Source organism: Annulohypoxylon maeteangense (assembly GCF_022496945.1).
Source record: "Annulohypoxylon maeteangense strain CBS 123835 unplaced genomic scaffold GGS22scaffold_15, whole genome shotgun sequence".
NCBI classification, from domain to species: Eukaryota; Fungi; Ascomycota; class Sordariomycetes; order Xylariales; family Hypoxylaceae; genus Annulohypoxylon; species Annulohypoxylon maeteangense.
The window spans coordinates 851041-866755 of NW_025953262.1; the positions used below are offsets into that span (position 1 = coordinate 851041).

Sequence of the window (15715 nt, forward strand, 5' to 3'; positions counted from 1 at the left end):
GACCAATGGCCGCAGACGGACCCGCATTAGACGAGACCCCTTATCGATCAGAAGCGTTGTCGAGCGTTTCGTTTAAACGGCTTCGCGGGCGCGTATGTGCGTATCCGTATAGGTTGCAAGACACGGGACTATGGCCTCGTGCAGGACCGTAATAATAATAATATGACGATGGAGTAAAAATGTATCCTTGCTCGTAATATGAGAAATCCCTACGTACCTGTGAGTCTCAGCCGCAGCCATGCAGTGCATGCCTCTATTACTAGATCAAGGACTATGTATCTCGTAGTTTGCTTTTGAGGTGTTCCTGGCAGTTGAACGTAGGTAGGTACTAGGTAGTTTAGTATCGCAGGGAGAAGTCGGCGCGGGTCACAATGGCTCCGGGGGAATGCTTCGAAAAAAGTCTATGCATTCACTTCCCTCAAAACCAAAAACACTACTAGGGCACTTATACGATTTAACAAGCTATCTCAGCTAATAAACAACAGGCTTTTGCGTACACGCTACCTATTCCCAACAACCCAAGTCCTCCAGTTCCCTACATAGTATTAGATAATCCCAATACTACTTGTCAGCCATTACCCGATAGCCCTACAGAGCCAGCATCTTACCATAACGGGATAATCTCCATGTCTAGAGATATCACTATACCTCTACCACCCCGTGCCGCGTGTGCGTAAACCTATACTATGGCCCCTTATTCCTACTCCTCCTATACCTACCTACCTCCTACCTCCTACCTACTCCATATTCCAACCACCACCAAATCAATACTTCCCACCCAACCTCTCCAAATCCAGCTCCTGCAACGAAACCACAGACTCATGCTCCCCATTCTTCTCACCGCCAGCACCCCCATTCTCCCTCGCCCGTCCCCCACTCCCCCTTTTCCTCCCACTCCCAGCCGCGATCGCCACCCCAGGCCCCCCACCCCCATTCCAGCTCCCCCAACTCTCCGCCGTCTCACGCGCATACGACTCCGTCAAATCACAAAGATCCTTCGCCGACGACGACAACCCGCCATTCGCAGCCGGATACCCTCTATTCTCCGCATTTACAAGCTGCGAACTACTATACGAGCGCGCGCCATCACCAAGAGCCGGGGGTCTAAGCTGCAACGCGGAAGAACTAGCCGGCGTTAACGGCGAGACCGTGAAAGTCGGAGAAACGGGATGATACGGCGGCGGAGGCGCGGGAAGAGCACGACTAGGAGGTGGACCGGCCGGGGTGACCAAGTCCGGAATCTCGAGATGTGTGGTAGCGTTATGTGGGCGCGCGGGTCGCGTCGGGGATAAGGGCGCGGTTGAGGGAGGCGTGTGGGTCGAGCTGACTTTGTTCGATGCGCCGCCGTTGTTACTGCCGTATGAGCTTCCGCTATCACGCAGGAATTGCGGGGCGAAGTGCACGGCTGTTGGGAGGGAGGGCGAGCCCGCAGATCTAGCGGTGCTGTTTGGAGTAGCCTGACGCTCGTGGCGGAGCGCCGGTCGTTTTTCTGCAGGAGAGCCTAGAGCTACGGGTAAGTATGCGCGCTCGTCTATTCCGCCGGTTAGAGATGAGTTCGGCGTGCCGCTTTGCCCGGGCTTAAGCAGCGGCGGCAAGAACCTACGATCGCTCAGGCGAGCGGGCGGCGTTAGCGGGGGCCCCTTAGCCGAGAGCGGCGGCGTGATTAGCGGCGTGTGAGAGCCGCTCGGGCGCTCAGAGGAGGATCGATTGAGACGGGGAGCGCTTTGGGGGGCGTTACCCGCGAAGCTTTTAGGACGTGATCGACGGCGGCTGATGAGGAAGCCAACGAGGAAGATGATTGCGATTATCGCCAAGCTCGAGCAAATCCCTATCGCGGCCTTGCTGCCCTCCGTGAGGCCAGTCGGCTTGCTTGGCACCGCGCCAAACCCCGACGCGGTCGAGTTGAGCTCAGAGCTTAGAGATGTAGCTGCTGCTGCGGGTGAGGAGCTAGGTACGGTGGTCTTCATTGCTGATGGGCTGTCACTCGGTTGCGGGGTTGGAGGGTTGGCCTCTCCTGGCTCTAGATTGATGAGCTTAGTTAGAGGATTCGTTAGACAAATTGGGCGTCGAAAGAAACTCACCACTTGTAAGTGTAGTGCAGTTGAAGCCGTTAGATTGAGGAGGCCCAGGATCATAAATCACGTAGTTGCCAACACTAAGAGATGTCAACGGTAGATTCGAATACCGCTGCAGCGGCGTAACTCACTTTTGACATTTATTAATTATTAAGTCGACGCTGGCTAGCCACTCGAGTCAGTTAAAGGTTAGAATGTAGTTCCCATGAGGGAAAACGAACGACTCTGCCCCTTCACCTCAGTGGCGACACCACAGTTTATCGAGTCGCAGCAATACAGCTTCAATAATTCCGTGTTAGGCTCGATGTGCGCTAGTTGGTTGCAAACGCCCTCGAAACCTCCGTGCGTCTTCTCATGCCATTCTTCAACAAATTGGTTGTAACATTTGTCCACACATGGTTGCTGTCCATCTCGAATGTCAACCCGTACCAGACCTAGAATATTTCCATCGCTGACCTTATCTCGGTACGCTTTTTTCATACTGAGATCAAGCTCGTTGGTTTGACTCTGGTGGCGAAATTCCATGGTAAGCAAGATAGAGTTACTCGTCTATCGTGTGTATATATCTATGTGAGGTGAGCAAAGACAAGAAAGAAGAGGCATACTTGGGGACTAGCTGAAAGATCCAGATGACGGGAAGCGGTGAAGAAGGCTTAAACGAGTGTGAAGGATACCAAAATCTTCAATGAGCGACGCTTCTAATGGAGCCCAATACCCCAAATACAGTAGCGTCGCTTGCCGTTGTGGCGCCTGCAATATATCTGCCATGTGCGTACATATACATACATATATCCCGTTATCAGCCTCCGGCTTTTGCAAGCCATGGCACAATGCGATGACGCTTCACACGACAGGACGCCGTTGTGTCGAGAGCACGATTTGGGATGGATGGCGCCCTGACCTCCAGGGCAAGTAAGACAGTGTGTGTGGCACAGGTCCTGCATCGACCCGTGCCGACGATAATGAGTCTCGTATGGGACAAGGTGACGGGCTAGACGGGCTGTACGACTTCGTCAATAGAAGGTCGAGAAGGTCTGCAGACGCCCGCAGAATCCCTCTAGAAGAATGGGTTAGATACAGCGGGAAGTCACCATATCGCATTCAAGCGATAAATACGACATCATTTCATGTGAAGTGCCGCAGAGCTGATAGGTAGCCACGCGTTCCTAGCAAAATTTCAATGTTGGGCTTTTCGATGTTGAAACAGCGCACAGCGCATTCAGAAATTTCTGTGGCGGCCGAGATGACCCCCGAAGAGCTGAAAGATTTGACCGATCCAGGTTGCGTTATCTGGGTTTTGAGGCCACCAGATTCTAGATATTCCGATTGCTGCTGAGAATTCAGGTTGTCGTAGAACGTCGCATAGGCTGCCTTTATTTTCGGCTGAAAGACAGGTACCTACATTAAGGTACCCATATATCAACAGAGATTCAGCCACTGAGATCTACACGGCATGGTCTAGATTAAGATGAAGTCCTGGCCGGGCTGGCCGGGTACTGCCTTAGACCTGGTCACGTAGTGTGTCGACGAGTCTACCTAGGATGCATTTGAACAAGAGTGGCGAATAACGAGGGCAGAATCGAGAGAAGAGGGTCGGCATCGGGTCCAACAGGAACGAAAAATCGCCGACCCAATGACTTGACGCTGTAGGCGAACAGCCACAGGACACTGTGAAACGCTATCAGCCGTAGGTTGCCCAAGCCGTGTCACTATATAATCGTGAACACATCCCAAAAGGGTTGGGTATTCTCTATGAATGATTATCCCTCGATATTCTAGGGGACTGCCCACGGAACTTGTCGCCTCGATTAGGAAATGCATTCATGTTGAGTAAGATGAAAGCATGTGGCAGTGGATCGTTTGCTGCATGATTTGCATGTTGTGTTGACTGAAAATGAGAAGCGGATGACAGGATTGGTTTCCTACAAATAGCCTGTACATTAATGGTATCGTTAATATTTCCCATAAACGTTGCAAAGATATGAAGAGATATGGATATGGCCTAATTCCAGAGAAGTTCCTACACTGATATTTGTCAGTGCAAGTAGGTCTTCAATATTTAAACCATGAAGGCAGCAGCTAAACTGAAGCTACCCAAAATGTGCATATGACCAACATCGCGATATGTAACAAAATATATACCAATACAATAAAAACACATAGAGATAACTTCCTAGCAAGGACCATGGTTTTTCATATATTATATGAGACGATGACTGAGATTCGCGAGATGAATATTAAAAGCGAGGGAAACTATTCGAAGTTCAATGATCGGGGACCACGAAATTAAACGCCGTGTGAAAAAGAGCAAAGGACGAGCAAGCTCGGGCTCACGGGGTATTCAGATGATATACTGTACTTGTGAGTTTGTGATAATCCATTCTCCAGGATATACTGTTGAGCTCTTATGCAACAAGATTAGCGGATTTCCTAAGTATACTACCTAACTTACCTACTTAGTATGACGAGGTTATCGTCGATGGATCTTGATGCATGCATGTGGCTATCTAAAGGAAAGTGAAATAGGACGATTCTTCTGCTCATAGCTCGTACCAGAAGTGGCGTTCTACACGTGAACAGTATCGAAATGTAAAGAAAGCCGTAAATATTATAATAGCGTTTGGCTCGAGTTCCAAAGGCATCTCGACTTAGGACCTGTTGTTTATACCCTGATTTACTAAATGAAAGGTATTTAGTAGTGCTGATTTAGTGCTGAAACATATGTAGAACTAGCTTTTCGCGTCGATTTAACGATTGGGTCGAAAGTAATTTATCACGAGTGATCGAAGTTCTTTAAACTTCCATCCAAAGACGAAAACATTGAAGAGGAAGGGGGAAAATATGTTGAGACTTAAGGTTTCGACCATGCATGGATAATTTGAGGAAAGGGCTTCTTACATCTGTCTGAACTCCCTGATCTATAGCGGTTGCCTACTGAAATTTAGCGGAGAGACCACTATTAAGTCTGGGTCGTAGCTTCCAATGTTGAGACTACTAGGTACCACAGTATCAATTATTACATAGTCACTTCCAATCAATAGAATTGCATACAGGTGACACTGTTTGAGTCCAGCAGTTGGTGGCAACTGCCCAAAGAGTGGTTCAAGGCTGATGGTAATTAGGTACGTAATACAGTGTAGAGCTGTGAGCGCGAGGCGCACTTACCCCGCCCAGCCCGCCTAGCTGTTCGCCAGGTGGATGACACCTTTATCAGCAAATGGGAAGCTGAGCATTATCGATAAGATATTGACTAATCCCACTGCCAAATCATTGAGGCTGCTGCGCTACTACCTCATTCTATTACCGTCCATCTAACAGTGTACCCTGTCTACCATCTACACTCTTACTGTGCCTTATATCTATGCGGATTTTACATTTAACAACATATCCGCCCAAGGACTTTTTTATTTAAGGGCGTGGTAGATGGATCTTTTCTAACCATTTCCACAACAACGAATCGTCGACAAAATTTCAATCGTTAGACCTAAAATCCGTCTCACACGCACTTATCGGTACTACATACATTGGTAACCTTACGTAGGCGCAAGATGGATCCTAACGAGAATCCACCGCCGACCCTCCCGCCGCAGGAGCAGGTATACAATGACCCGATTTTCATTTGGTATTTATTAATTATTCATTGTTCAAGCTAATATTTATTAAATCCTAGATGCGTCAGAAGCGACTTGCGAAACTAGGTGGTCTTGGGGGTTCTCCAGCTTCGACCGACTCCAAACCCCAAGAAGCTTCCAAGTCCGGATCTGTAGCCTCGAACTCAACGCCCGTCACGCCGTCCAATCAGTCCCCGACGAACCAGGAGAATACTCGACCTACTCCCCTACCCACCCGCCAAAGCAATCCCGTCGTCCCGCAGAGTCAAACCGTCTCCTCGAACCCTTTCTCGCAATTAGGCACTAAGAACAAGACAGAAATTGTGAAGACATCAAATGGGGACTCAGGTAAAAACGCATTCAAAAGGCCAGCTAGTGCCGCTGTTGACAAGAACAAACCAGCAACTCCTCCTTCGAAAAAGATTCACATCGGCAAGGAGGAAAGCTTAGATGATTGGACGAACCGAGTGTTGAGCGACATGTTCCGTGTGACCCTAGACGAGACGAAGACGACGGATAGCAGAGGCTTCAAGTCTACTTACTTACCAGAACTTAGAACTGAGTTAGAGCAGTCGGGTGATCCTATCAAACTAACTGTCGCATCAGTAGAATCAGCTCTATTAGAAGCAGTCCAGCATCTACCTACTACCAAGCCCATTCTAGATTATCTACTGCCCTGCTGGAAGCGTGTTGTTAGGGCTACCAAACCTCCTAGACCTTTGCCTCCAGAGAAAGAAGCTGTGGTGAATGAGGCGAAGCGATTATGCATGAGTAATTGCATTTTCGCTCTGACTATGCCAGAGTACTTCAGGTATGATTCTTTCCCAGTATAAAACTAGGCGCATGAACCCATATACTTACAAATAGAAGCCGTGAACCCAACCCAAACCATGACACTCTAGTACCCTACCTCCTTCGTCACCATGATAACGAAGACGGTATTTGCATGGACTTCTTTGTCGAGGCGACGTCTCGCATTTCAGAGGATGAGACCGTTGCGTCCGTCTTCACCGATGCTATGGTTGCTATGAGCACCAAGCTCGCCACGATGACGATGAACGACGACTACAAGCCTTATATCAATGTAAGATTCCCTAGCATTACTTTACCCCGAAATCTTATGTACATATTAACGGCTCTAGTGTCTGGTTACTTTTTCAAAGTTTCCACCCCTTTTGAATGCGCTTGTGCAACATCCTCGCTTTAGAGCGACTGCCACCCCGGGCATGACAAAAGAGCAAGTAGCTCTTTTAAGTGAGACTCAGACTATCTTGGGGCCTTTCTTTCGCATATCGCCCTTACAGCCTGAAGTCACTAAGGTCTTCTTTGCTGGCGCACGGTCAATCGCCCCAAATCACATCAAGTCGTCTCAGAGTGCGTTGCAGATGACCCTCAAAGCTCATCAGAGTGATTTGGTAGGCATCATAAATGCCTTTGTTAGGGCTAGCGCTGCATCCCGAAATGCCACACTTGACTGGTTTGCGTTTGCCTTGAATACAAACCACAAGAGACGTGCTCTACAAGTCAAGGCCACGGATGTAGCGTCAGATGGTTTCATGGTTAACTTGACTGCGATCTTGGACCATTTATGCCAACCTTTCATGGATTCTACCTTCTCTAAGGTAGACAAGATTGATGTCGACTATCTCCGACGTAGTCCTCGAGTTGATATGAGTGACGAGACGAAGCTCAATGCAGATCAAGCCACTGCAGATGCTTTTTACAAAACACACGTCGCAGGATCGTCAAACTTCATCTCAGAGATCTTCTTCCTAACTCTAGCGGCACACCATTACGGACTTGGTGCAACTCAGTCTAAGCTTAAGGATCTTGACAAGGACATAAAATATGTCGAAGGCCTTATTAAAAAGATTGAGGCAGAGATGCCAAAGCTGCAAAATGTAAGTTAATCATTCTTGGTGCGGGTCGCTATCACTATTAACATTTTTTAGGATCCGTTCCGTCTCCCCGCAGCCAGACAGCATCATGAGAACGCTGTCAACACAGTTGAGAAGTATATCGCATTGAAACATACGATAGAGGGAGTTGTATTGGATGAGTCCATGCAAACATTATCACTACAATTCATGCGATACGTATCTGTGTGGCTTCTCCGAGTTGCTAGCGCGGTAGACTACAGGCCAGCCGGGGGTAAGGAGATAAGATTGCCTCTCCCAGCAGACAAATCGGATGCTTTTAGTTGCCTCCCTGAGTACTCTATACAGGATGTGGTTGAGAACTTCAAGTTTATATTCCGGTAAGTAAAATCCCCCCAAAAGAAAGAAAAAAAGGCTATGATCAAAGTCAAGTGCTTACCTCCTTATCAGATTTAAGCCTCAGATTCTCGTGTCAGCAACCGGCGATGAGATCATCACGTTTTGCATCACTTTCTTGAGATCTTCGGAGTACATCAAGAACCCATACTTGAAATCATCGCTCGTCACTTTACTCTTCTCTGGTACGTGGCCAGTATACCACTTATCCAAGGGGATCCTAGGCGATAGCCTATCGTCGTCGTCGTTCGCAAATGAGCATCTCTTACATGCTCTCATGAAATTCTACATTGGTAAGTAACAGATACTTCTCCTAACCATCAAATGCTAACTATTGATTACAGAATGCGAACATAGTGGCGTCAGCTCTGCGTTTTATGACCGATTCAATATCCGCTACGAAATATTTCAGGTCATCAAGTGCATATGGGACAACAGCGTCTATCAAGAGCAGCTGAGTCGTGAAAGCAAGTAAGTTTTGGAAATCCTCGGCAGTCTAATTATTTCTCCAACTAATGATATGTATAGGGTGAACCGGCAATTCTTTGTGCAGTTCGTCAACCTGTTATTGAACGATGCGACATATCTTCTTGATGAAGCGTTGACAAAATTAGTCAAAATTCACGATTATCAGATCCAGCTACACCAGTCGCAGCAGACAGGTCTATCTCCCGAAGACGTTGAGAAAATAAGAACGGACCTAGAATCGGCGGAGCAGCAGTGTCAATCATGGATGCAGCTAGTCAACGATACGATGAGCATGATGAAGCTGTTTACGACAACATTACGAGATGCATTTACCATGCCCGAGATAGTACATCGGCTGGCAGGCATGTTGAATTACAACTTGGAATCGCTCACCGGAGATAAGCGAAGCAACCTCAAAGTAGAGGATGCCAAGAAATACCACTTCGACGCGAAGGCGCTTCTCTCGGACTTCGTCGACATCTACATCAACCTAAAGACGAAGCCTGCCTTCATTGACGCCGTCGCAGCTGATGGGCGCTCATACAAGCCGAAGAACTTCCAAAAGACCTCTGTCCTATTGAAGGAGAAATTCTTCAAATCTAAGGAAGTCGTCGACGACTGGGATTCCTTATGCGCACAGGTTGCCGATGCGAAGAAACGTCTAGATCAGGCCGAACTCGACTTAGGTGAAATACCTGACGAGTTCGAGGACCCCTTGATGGGTGAATTGATGACCGACCCCGTCATTCTCCCATCGCAAAACATCGTCGACCGTTCGACGATTGTCCAGCAACTACTTTCCAACCCGCTGGACCCCTTTACGCGTAACCCCATGACCATCAACGACGTAGTCCCGGCCGATGACTTACGCAATCGTATCAAAGAGTGGAAGGCGGAACGCATCGCCGCCGCCAAGGCCAAGGTGTCCGGCGGAGACGCGATGGATACGAGCGAGGATTAATGGATATTCCCCCAGACATCTTGTATCATTAGCATTTTTTATCGCTGCATAGCCCCATTATCATTGGGGGGTGCATGCAATTCGGGTTCCTCGGAAAGTTTGAGGGCGTACCTGGCATTACTATGAGAATCATGGTGTGCGCATGGCTTCGAGTCGCTTTTTTCTTTCATCTTCATAGGGCGATACGGTAAATTCATTAGCAGGAAACAGGGTAGATAAACAACCACGAATTCATACGATTTGCTCTTTTCAAGGAGGCTATAGAATATACCGAATGTATATTTCTTATTCTTTTCACAATATCTTATCTTTGCTCTATTCTCCGAAACGCTCTATCCAATTTACTAACAGATCATCCATGCCTACCTAGTACTTAGGTACGTAAGTATCCGCGCCGAGCTAATCTATTCAAGCAGGAATCGTCAACAACGACTTAACAGTATCCGCCACACTCTTCTCCAACGGAATCCACTCGATCCCCAAAACCTTCGTCGCGCGACTGTTATCATACTTATACGTGCCCTCAGCCGGCAACGCGCCTCCCTTCGCCACCGGCGTCGCCTCCGTCGGCAGCTTGTCCGCTAGGTCCGGGTACGCCCCTCGCACCGCCTTCGCGATCTGCACGTTGTCGTAGTACCCCGCCGTAGTAAAGAACCGCTGTCCGCCTGCCTCGGGCAGCTCCATTGCGTTCACGTGCGCGTTCGCGACGTCCCGCACGTCGACCCAGAGGAATACCCCCGATGCGGGGATCTCGGACTTCCATTTTCCGTGGATCAGGTCTGCGATTCGCGAGTTGGAGGTGTTGATCCCGGAGAGAGAGTCTAGGTGGTGCGCTACGGGGCCGAATACCACTGTAGGTTGTGGGGGTTAGTACCTAGGTAACTGGAAGTTTATGAACTGGAAAGAGGAGGAGTGGTGGTTTAGATACGTACTTGGCGGGCAGATGGTAGCAAGGTCGAAGCTGGGCTTCTCGTCTTTGACGAAGTCCCAGGCTGCCTTCTCGGCAAGAGTCTTCGAGACTCGGTAGGATGTCGCCGGCGATCCCGTTAGCCCATCCTCGTACGTGCTCGGGTTCCAGTCTGCTTCTGAGAAGGTCTTGTTCGGGTTGGCTAGGTTGGCTTCGGAGATGATGGCGGCGAAAGAGCTTTCGTGGGGAGGATATTAGTTTTCTTTCCTTTTCCTTTTTTTCTTTTTGGTAATTGTGGCTAAATACATACCTTGTGAGCACCACGCGCTTCACGCCGGGCGCATGCTTTTTGATGGCGCGGAGTACCGAGTTTGTGCCCTCAATAGCCGGGTCCAGGAGTTCCGTGCGCGCATCCTTCCAGTTGAAGTGGAAAGGGGAGGCAGTGTGCTGAACGTAGTCGAGTCCCGGCTCGCTCGCAATCACAGAGTCGAAGGCGTTTGGCGCCGCGATGTCCGGAACAATGGCTACCGAGAGCTTCGCGCCTGGGTATTTGGCGCGAATCTGAGAAGCCTTGGTTTCGGATCGCACTGTGGTTACTACTTCATATCCTTTCTTAAGGAGGATGTCAAGGACGTGGGCTATATGATTGTTTCGTGTTAGTGATGGTGGGGTGTGAAAGGTATTGGGAATTGCTCTAGGGATTCAACTTGCCGGCAATGAAGCCTGATCCACCGGTAAGTAAAACCTTGGGCATTTTCAAGTATATGAATCTCAAACTCGATATCTAGTGAAGTAGTAAGTTGAAGTTGTGTTGATGAAAGACTTAATGTTGGCTATGTGTGGCTATTTAACAAGTTTACATGGAACCGCTCAAGCCTCAAAGCTAGGCCAAGAACTAACTTATTTATACCTCCCCAACCATCGCTAGGGTCTTCTCGAGGCATATTCATCCGAAAATGATGTGACTGAATAGTTGGCAGCGTCGCGGGGTCAAACAGCGACAATCTAAGTGCATAGTAGCATCACTAGGATTCTTAGCTTGCTCCACCAAAGGCGTTTCGGCGATAACACTCATTAGGTCCATATCAAATCGCTCATCCCTCTTTGGTAGCATAGATAGAAGATGTTGGTGGTTCGAAAATTGGGAAGAGAAATGACATGCTCCTAAGTTCTAGTTGGCGCGTCCTAGGTAATTTTTTGGGTATTACGAAATATCTTACTAAGGAAAAGGGGCTTGCTTACCTACATGTAAAGCCTCCCTAAGACCGATGCGACCGGGTGGATTAATACACCGGCTAAGATACCCCAAAACGAGATAATTCGGCAAAAACACCTAAAGATCATGCCTTAAGAGCCGACCCAAGAGTCGATTTCGGCGTTTACGGTGGACCAACTGCGCTTTAGTCTCACATCACTATAGCTGCAGGCAGAGTGCATACAATACGTATTCATTTCTAAGCACGGACGACCTATTTCTGATACTTAGGAAGGTGATTCTCTATAAATTTCGTTAATACCGGAGCACGTACTGAGAGCGAATTGAGCGAAAAGGCGAAATTCAGCTTTACAGGCAGACAGGTATGCCGTAAATACGGAAATATGGTGATATTCCCGTTCATTATATCCTCTTAAGGCCGCTGCAGACCCCCATTATACCCATTAACACCGTGGAAATAACTGCTAACTTCCCACAACACGTATAACAATCTATAATTCCAGAAAATCTGGTATTAGAAAAGGTTCCAAACTTATCTCAAGTATGATGATACCAGATGATAAAGATCTGATGCTCAACTCTTTAAAAAGGCCACCGTATACATTGCTATCCTTTTACAATACGACAATCCTATAGCTACCCCTATTTAATAGTTTTGGGGGCACAGTCAAGTAGGCATGATAAGTGTCACTGTTCCATGAAACTCGGCATCAGTGTAGATTGATGTCTGTGTGAGGTTATCTTTCTCTTACCTAAGTATTCAACTATATATTTGGAACATTTGTCATTAATTACACTATAGTCACTGTGTACATAGTTTCGGAAAGTGAAAAGGGAAGTCTCAACGTTACCTAGGTATACACGCTCCTACCAAGTCATGCCCTGTCCTCAAAACCCACCCCATAAACACTCATGTTTACACAGTATCACGCTATACACACGTATCTCTTGAGTTAGTTACCTAATTAAGTTCATAAAAATTTTAATTGTTTGCCTTTATGTAATTCTTTTAGAAAGATTAAGTGTCTTTATATAAGTAGTTAAGTATGGTTACGAAGGAGTTTACATTAACAGTTCCACGCCAGGATTCATAAACATGATCTCACTTAATTCAAGTCAAAAGCAGTATCACATCTTGAGGAGAAATCACGGCGACAATGAATAATTCAATCCTATTTAACTATTAACAGGTTATTTACAAGATTTAAATACCAACTCGCCGTCGATTTGGTTTCACCAGGCGCTAAAGTCATTGGCTACCTCGCTATAATTGCAACCAACTCTTCAAAGACTAATTCCACAACACGCATTATAATCGATGAATTAAATAATCGACAGCTACACGGCGCCATACGCCCTTAAAAGCTTAGACACACTGGGTTAAAGTCTACTCGGGTTTTGCGGTTTCGATGGAAGAAAAAAAGCTTTGACTCGGTATTGATCGAAGGAATGAAAAACTATTTAAAATCAGCTTAACTCAAGGAAACACAAATAATTTTCCTCATCGCAAACTTTTTCTTCGGTTATCTACCAAGAGAAAATAGTAAGTAAATTGATTCTTGAATCTATTCTGGGTACCCGTGCTTACTTTATAACAAGATCAGAGTCCCTAAACCGCAAAAAAACACCCAAGCCACCTGGGCACCCGCTTGGAAAATGGGCGTATTTGCCGATTTCCAGAGCCTCGAAGGCGACGCCGAGTCCATGCACGAGTTGGACTCCGTACAACTCAGATACTTCATCAAGGACCTAGAGATCAACGCGATCAATCTCGCCAACTACTACAACAAAGAAGACACCGACAACTTCGACCGCGGCCTGGTGATCGATATGCTTAAGAAGATCGATCATTATGTTTCCCAGGCAGAGGCTTTGGAGAAACGGCTTAAGGAAGAGGAAGAGGAACGGGAGCGGCGAGAGGCGGAAGAGGAAGCAGAGCGGAAGCGGCTACGGAGGGAGGAGCGGCAAAGAAAGAGACAGTGCAAGAGAACTTGACATTAAGTGGACTAGGAGGGGCCCAAAAGGATAAGCACCTCAATTCCGGACTCATAATATCACTGAGTACTTCCGAGATAATCAGAACGACAACCAACCACTATCATCCTTTACATGCCAAGATACTTGGAGGACGAGAATAGTACCGGCACCATGATAACCATTAATAAAGGCACCTAGTGTTTCGGTTATTAACCCAACTCTCTTGCGCGCTTAAAAACATGTCGAATTATTCTTCTGTGAAATGTGTGTAAAATCCGATGTTTCCTTAAATGAAGCTCTATTAGTACCTACACATATCTACTAAGAGACATAATCTAGGTACATCCATTCCATACCATCTACACGAACCATCTTTCCGCTCTTTATAACCCAACCCACCACTCTACCCAAAGTACAACTATCATAACTCAGGCACATTAGCCCCATCATTTTCATGAACAACATCGAACTCCAGCTCCTTCGTCGTGACCGAATGTCTCCAAGCCCCAAGGATAGGTTTACTCGGCACAAACCCCCTCACTCGCACAACGGCCTTCCCAGCATGACACTCGTATATGATCACGAACCACTCCAACTCCCCATCCGTGAGGATATACTGGGACACACGCGCGAACAAAAGCCCCGGCATACGGGACGTCGCCCTTCCAACCGCAACCAGAATCTTATGAATCGACGCCAGCGCCTCCGCCCTACTAGCAACACGCAGATACGGCGCCTTGACCAAGTACGAATTGCGCACATTAAGCCTCTTCAACCGCATCCACAGCGGCGCTTCCTGGCCTCTGAGCGTCCGCTCCGCCGTGTGGCCCGGGAGAAACGGGGCGAAGAACTGCATGGCGTCGATGCAGTCGTCGAAGTCGAACGATTCGCACTGTTGGCTGAACGCGCGCATTTTGACGTAGAAGTCCGACCATGGCTGTTTCGGCGGCGATGGGGATGCCGTTAGCATTGGGCTGGGACGGTGTAGGCTGAGAACCCGGACGGTTTCGGCGTGCTCCTCGAGGCCGTTGGCGAAATCTAGTTTGGTTTTGGAGGTTAGACTAATGTTCTCATTATGTGCGGTAATACCTAGACAACCTACCGTATGCGAGAATCTACAGGGTTTAGAAAAGAAAATGATACGTAGATAAAACCACTAACTGTTCCTTTGTTCTATATCTCTGGTACGGGTCGAGTCGTGGCTAAGCTCGAGGTCGAGGTATTCCAAAGTCCGAAGTCTCGATGCGATAGCCAACGCGGATGTCGGCTTCAAGTGTCTTCCCGTACACCGGAAGCCGCTGAAAACATCTAGATACGGTAATGACAGCGTGTCAGGGTCGATTTTCAAGTACGATGTTAGGCCCCGTGCCGTCACCAGGAGACCCCTTTTCCCGCCGACGAGCGTCGAGGAATCACTAGGCGAATCGATAACGAGATGGAGATCCAGTCCACGGGGCGAGGTCTCGCTCTTCTTCCATAGGATCATGGCCCGAAATATGTCCTTCAGAGCCGTTACCAGGATCTCGACGCTTCGCCGTCTCTCCGCCGACGTTTCCTGCTCGCTGTCCAGATACTGTTCGTATCGATCAAGAGAGACGTGGAAGAGAATTGTCTGCACAAGGCCCCTGCGTCGCGGTGAAGAAACAATGTGATTAAAGTCCTGAAGTCGGTTTGGGGTTACACGGAGCTCCTTGAATATAAGAGGTTCCACGAACTCCTCCTGCCACCTTTTGGAAACAGTAGCATACCGCGCAAGAGTCGGCACCGAGCCACTGTTCCGAGCATGAGAGTCAGTCTGCCGCACTATAAGAGAGTATATTTCCTGGCGTACCTCGTATGGCAACGAGTCTATTGATGGTACCGCGGCCATGGCCTGATCGTTAGGGAGAAAGGAGGGGGAGCAATGAGAGATGGAGGGACCATATCAGCTCAACCAAAGGGGATGTCAGACTGGTTATGAGAATCGAACAATGGTTGGTTTAAATAAGCGAAAGGGGTAAATATAGCGATGATGGCATTTTGCAGAATCCCATGTTACGAAGGATGCCATTTTCAATTTTGCCACCCACCTCTATTCGTGGGGAATCCCGTATGCCTATACCCGTCTTAATCCCCGGGTCTTATTGGAATTCCATGTTCAAGGTTGCCACAACTCCAGAGTTTCGTAAGACAACAATTTTCTACTACTTCTAGAACAGCCGGTAGCAGTTGAGACTCTTGATAAATT

At 47.9% G+C, this 15715-nt stretch overlaps 4 protein-coding genes across 4 annotated transcripts; 1 reads left to right on the top strand and 3 right to left on the bottom strand.

Annotated features, from left to right (window-relative positions):
• Window positions 1-764: 764 nt before the first annotated feature.
• GGS22DRAFT_191226 (uncharacterized protein) lies at window positions 765-2600 on the bottom strand (the record flags this gene model as incomplete). The annotated part of the gene is made up of 4 exons (XM_047965088.1): window positions 765-2020; window positions 2082-2155; window positions 2207-2240; window positions 2297-2600. 4 exons carry the CDS (start codon window positions 2598-2600, stop codon window positions 765-767), a joined length of 1668 nt encoding a protein of 555 aa, XP_047816470.1.
• Window positions 2601-5397: 2797 nt separating this feature from the next.
• GGS22DRAFT_169945 (ubiquitin conjugation factor E4) lies at window positions 5398-9648 on the top strand. Its single transcript, XM_047962394.1, has 9 exons — window positions 5398-5671; window positions 5746-6034; window positions 6089-6497; window positions 6557-6770; window positions 6829-7587; window positions 7639-7943; window positions 8014-8252; window positions 8304-8430; window positions 8488-9648. Exons 1-9 carry the CDS (start codon window positions 5624-5626, stop codon window positions 9386-9388), a joined length of 3291 nt encoding a protein of 1096 aa, XP_047816471.1. The 5' UTR covers window positions 5398-5623; the 3' UTR covers window positions 9389-9648.
• GGS22DRAFT_169947 (NAD(P)-binding protein) lies at window positions 9649-11164 on the bottom strand. Its single transcript, XM_047962395.1, has 4 exons — window positions 11007-11164; window positions 10606-10933; window positions 10321-10532; window positions 9649-10239 (listed from the first exon to the last, which is right to left on the bottom strand). The coding sequence occupies exons 1-4, from the start codon at window positions 11047-11049 to the stop codon at window positions 9797-9799; spliced, it is 1026 nt and encodes a 341-aa protein (XP_047816472.1). The 5' UTR covers window positions 11050-11164; the 3' UTR covers window positions 9649-9796.
• A 2668-nt stretch (window positions 11165-13832) lies between these two features.
• Window positions 13833-15501, bottom strand: GGS22DRAFT_169951 (uncharacterized protein). Its single transcript, XM_047962397.1, has 2 exons — window positions 14650-15501; window positions 13833-14526 (listed from the first exon to the last, which is right to left on the bottom strand). Exons 1-2 carry the CDS (start codon window positions 15356-15358, stop codon window positions 13910-13912), a joined length of 1326 nt encoding a protein of 441 aa, XP_047816473.1. The 5' UTR covers window positions 15359-15501; the 3' UTR covers window positions 13833-13909.
• Window positions 15502-15715: the final 214 nt, after the last annotated feature.

Bases quoted from the DNA above. Each gene is read 5' to 3' on its own strand.
- GGS22DRAFT_169945 (XM_047962394.1), top strand. From the start codon at position 5,624: ATGGATCCTAACGAGAATCCACCGCCGACCCTCCCGCCGCAGGAGCAG. The intron at 6,035-6,088 runs GTAAAAACGCAT...AGAACAAACCAG, and splicing joins GACATCAAATGGGGACTCAG to CAACTCCTCCTTCGAAAAAG. The intron at 8,253-8,303 runs GTAAGTAACAGA...TATTGATTACAG, and splicing joins TCTCATGAAATTCTACATTG to AATGCGAACATAGTGGCGTC.
- GGS22DRAFT_169947 (XM_047962395.1), bottom strand. From the start codon at position 11,049: ATGCCCAAGGTTTTACTTACCGGTGGATCAGGCTTCATTGCCG. The intron at 10,934-11,006 runs GCAAGTTGAATC...ACAATCATATAG, and splicing joins TGGATCAGGCTTCATTGCCG to CCCACGTCCTTGACATCCTC. The intron at 10,240-10,320 runs GTACGTATCTAA...CACAACCTACAG, and splicing joins TGCTACCATCTGCCCGCCAA to TGGTATTCGGCCCCGTAGCG.
- GGS22DRAFT_169951 (XM_047962397.1), bottom strand. From the start codon at position 15,358: ATGGCCGCGGTACCATCAATAGACTCGTTGCCATACGAGGTACGCCAG. The intron at 14,527-14,649 runs GTTAGTGGTTTT...AAACCAAACTAG, and splicing joins AGATATAGAACAAAGGAACA to ATTTCGCCAACGGCCTCGAG.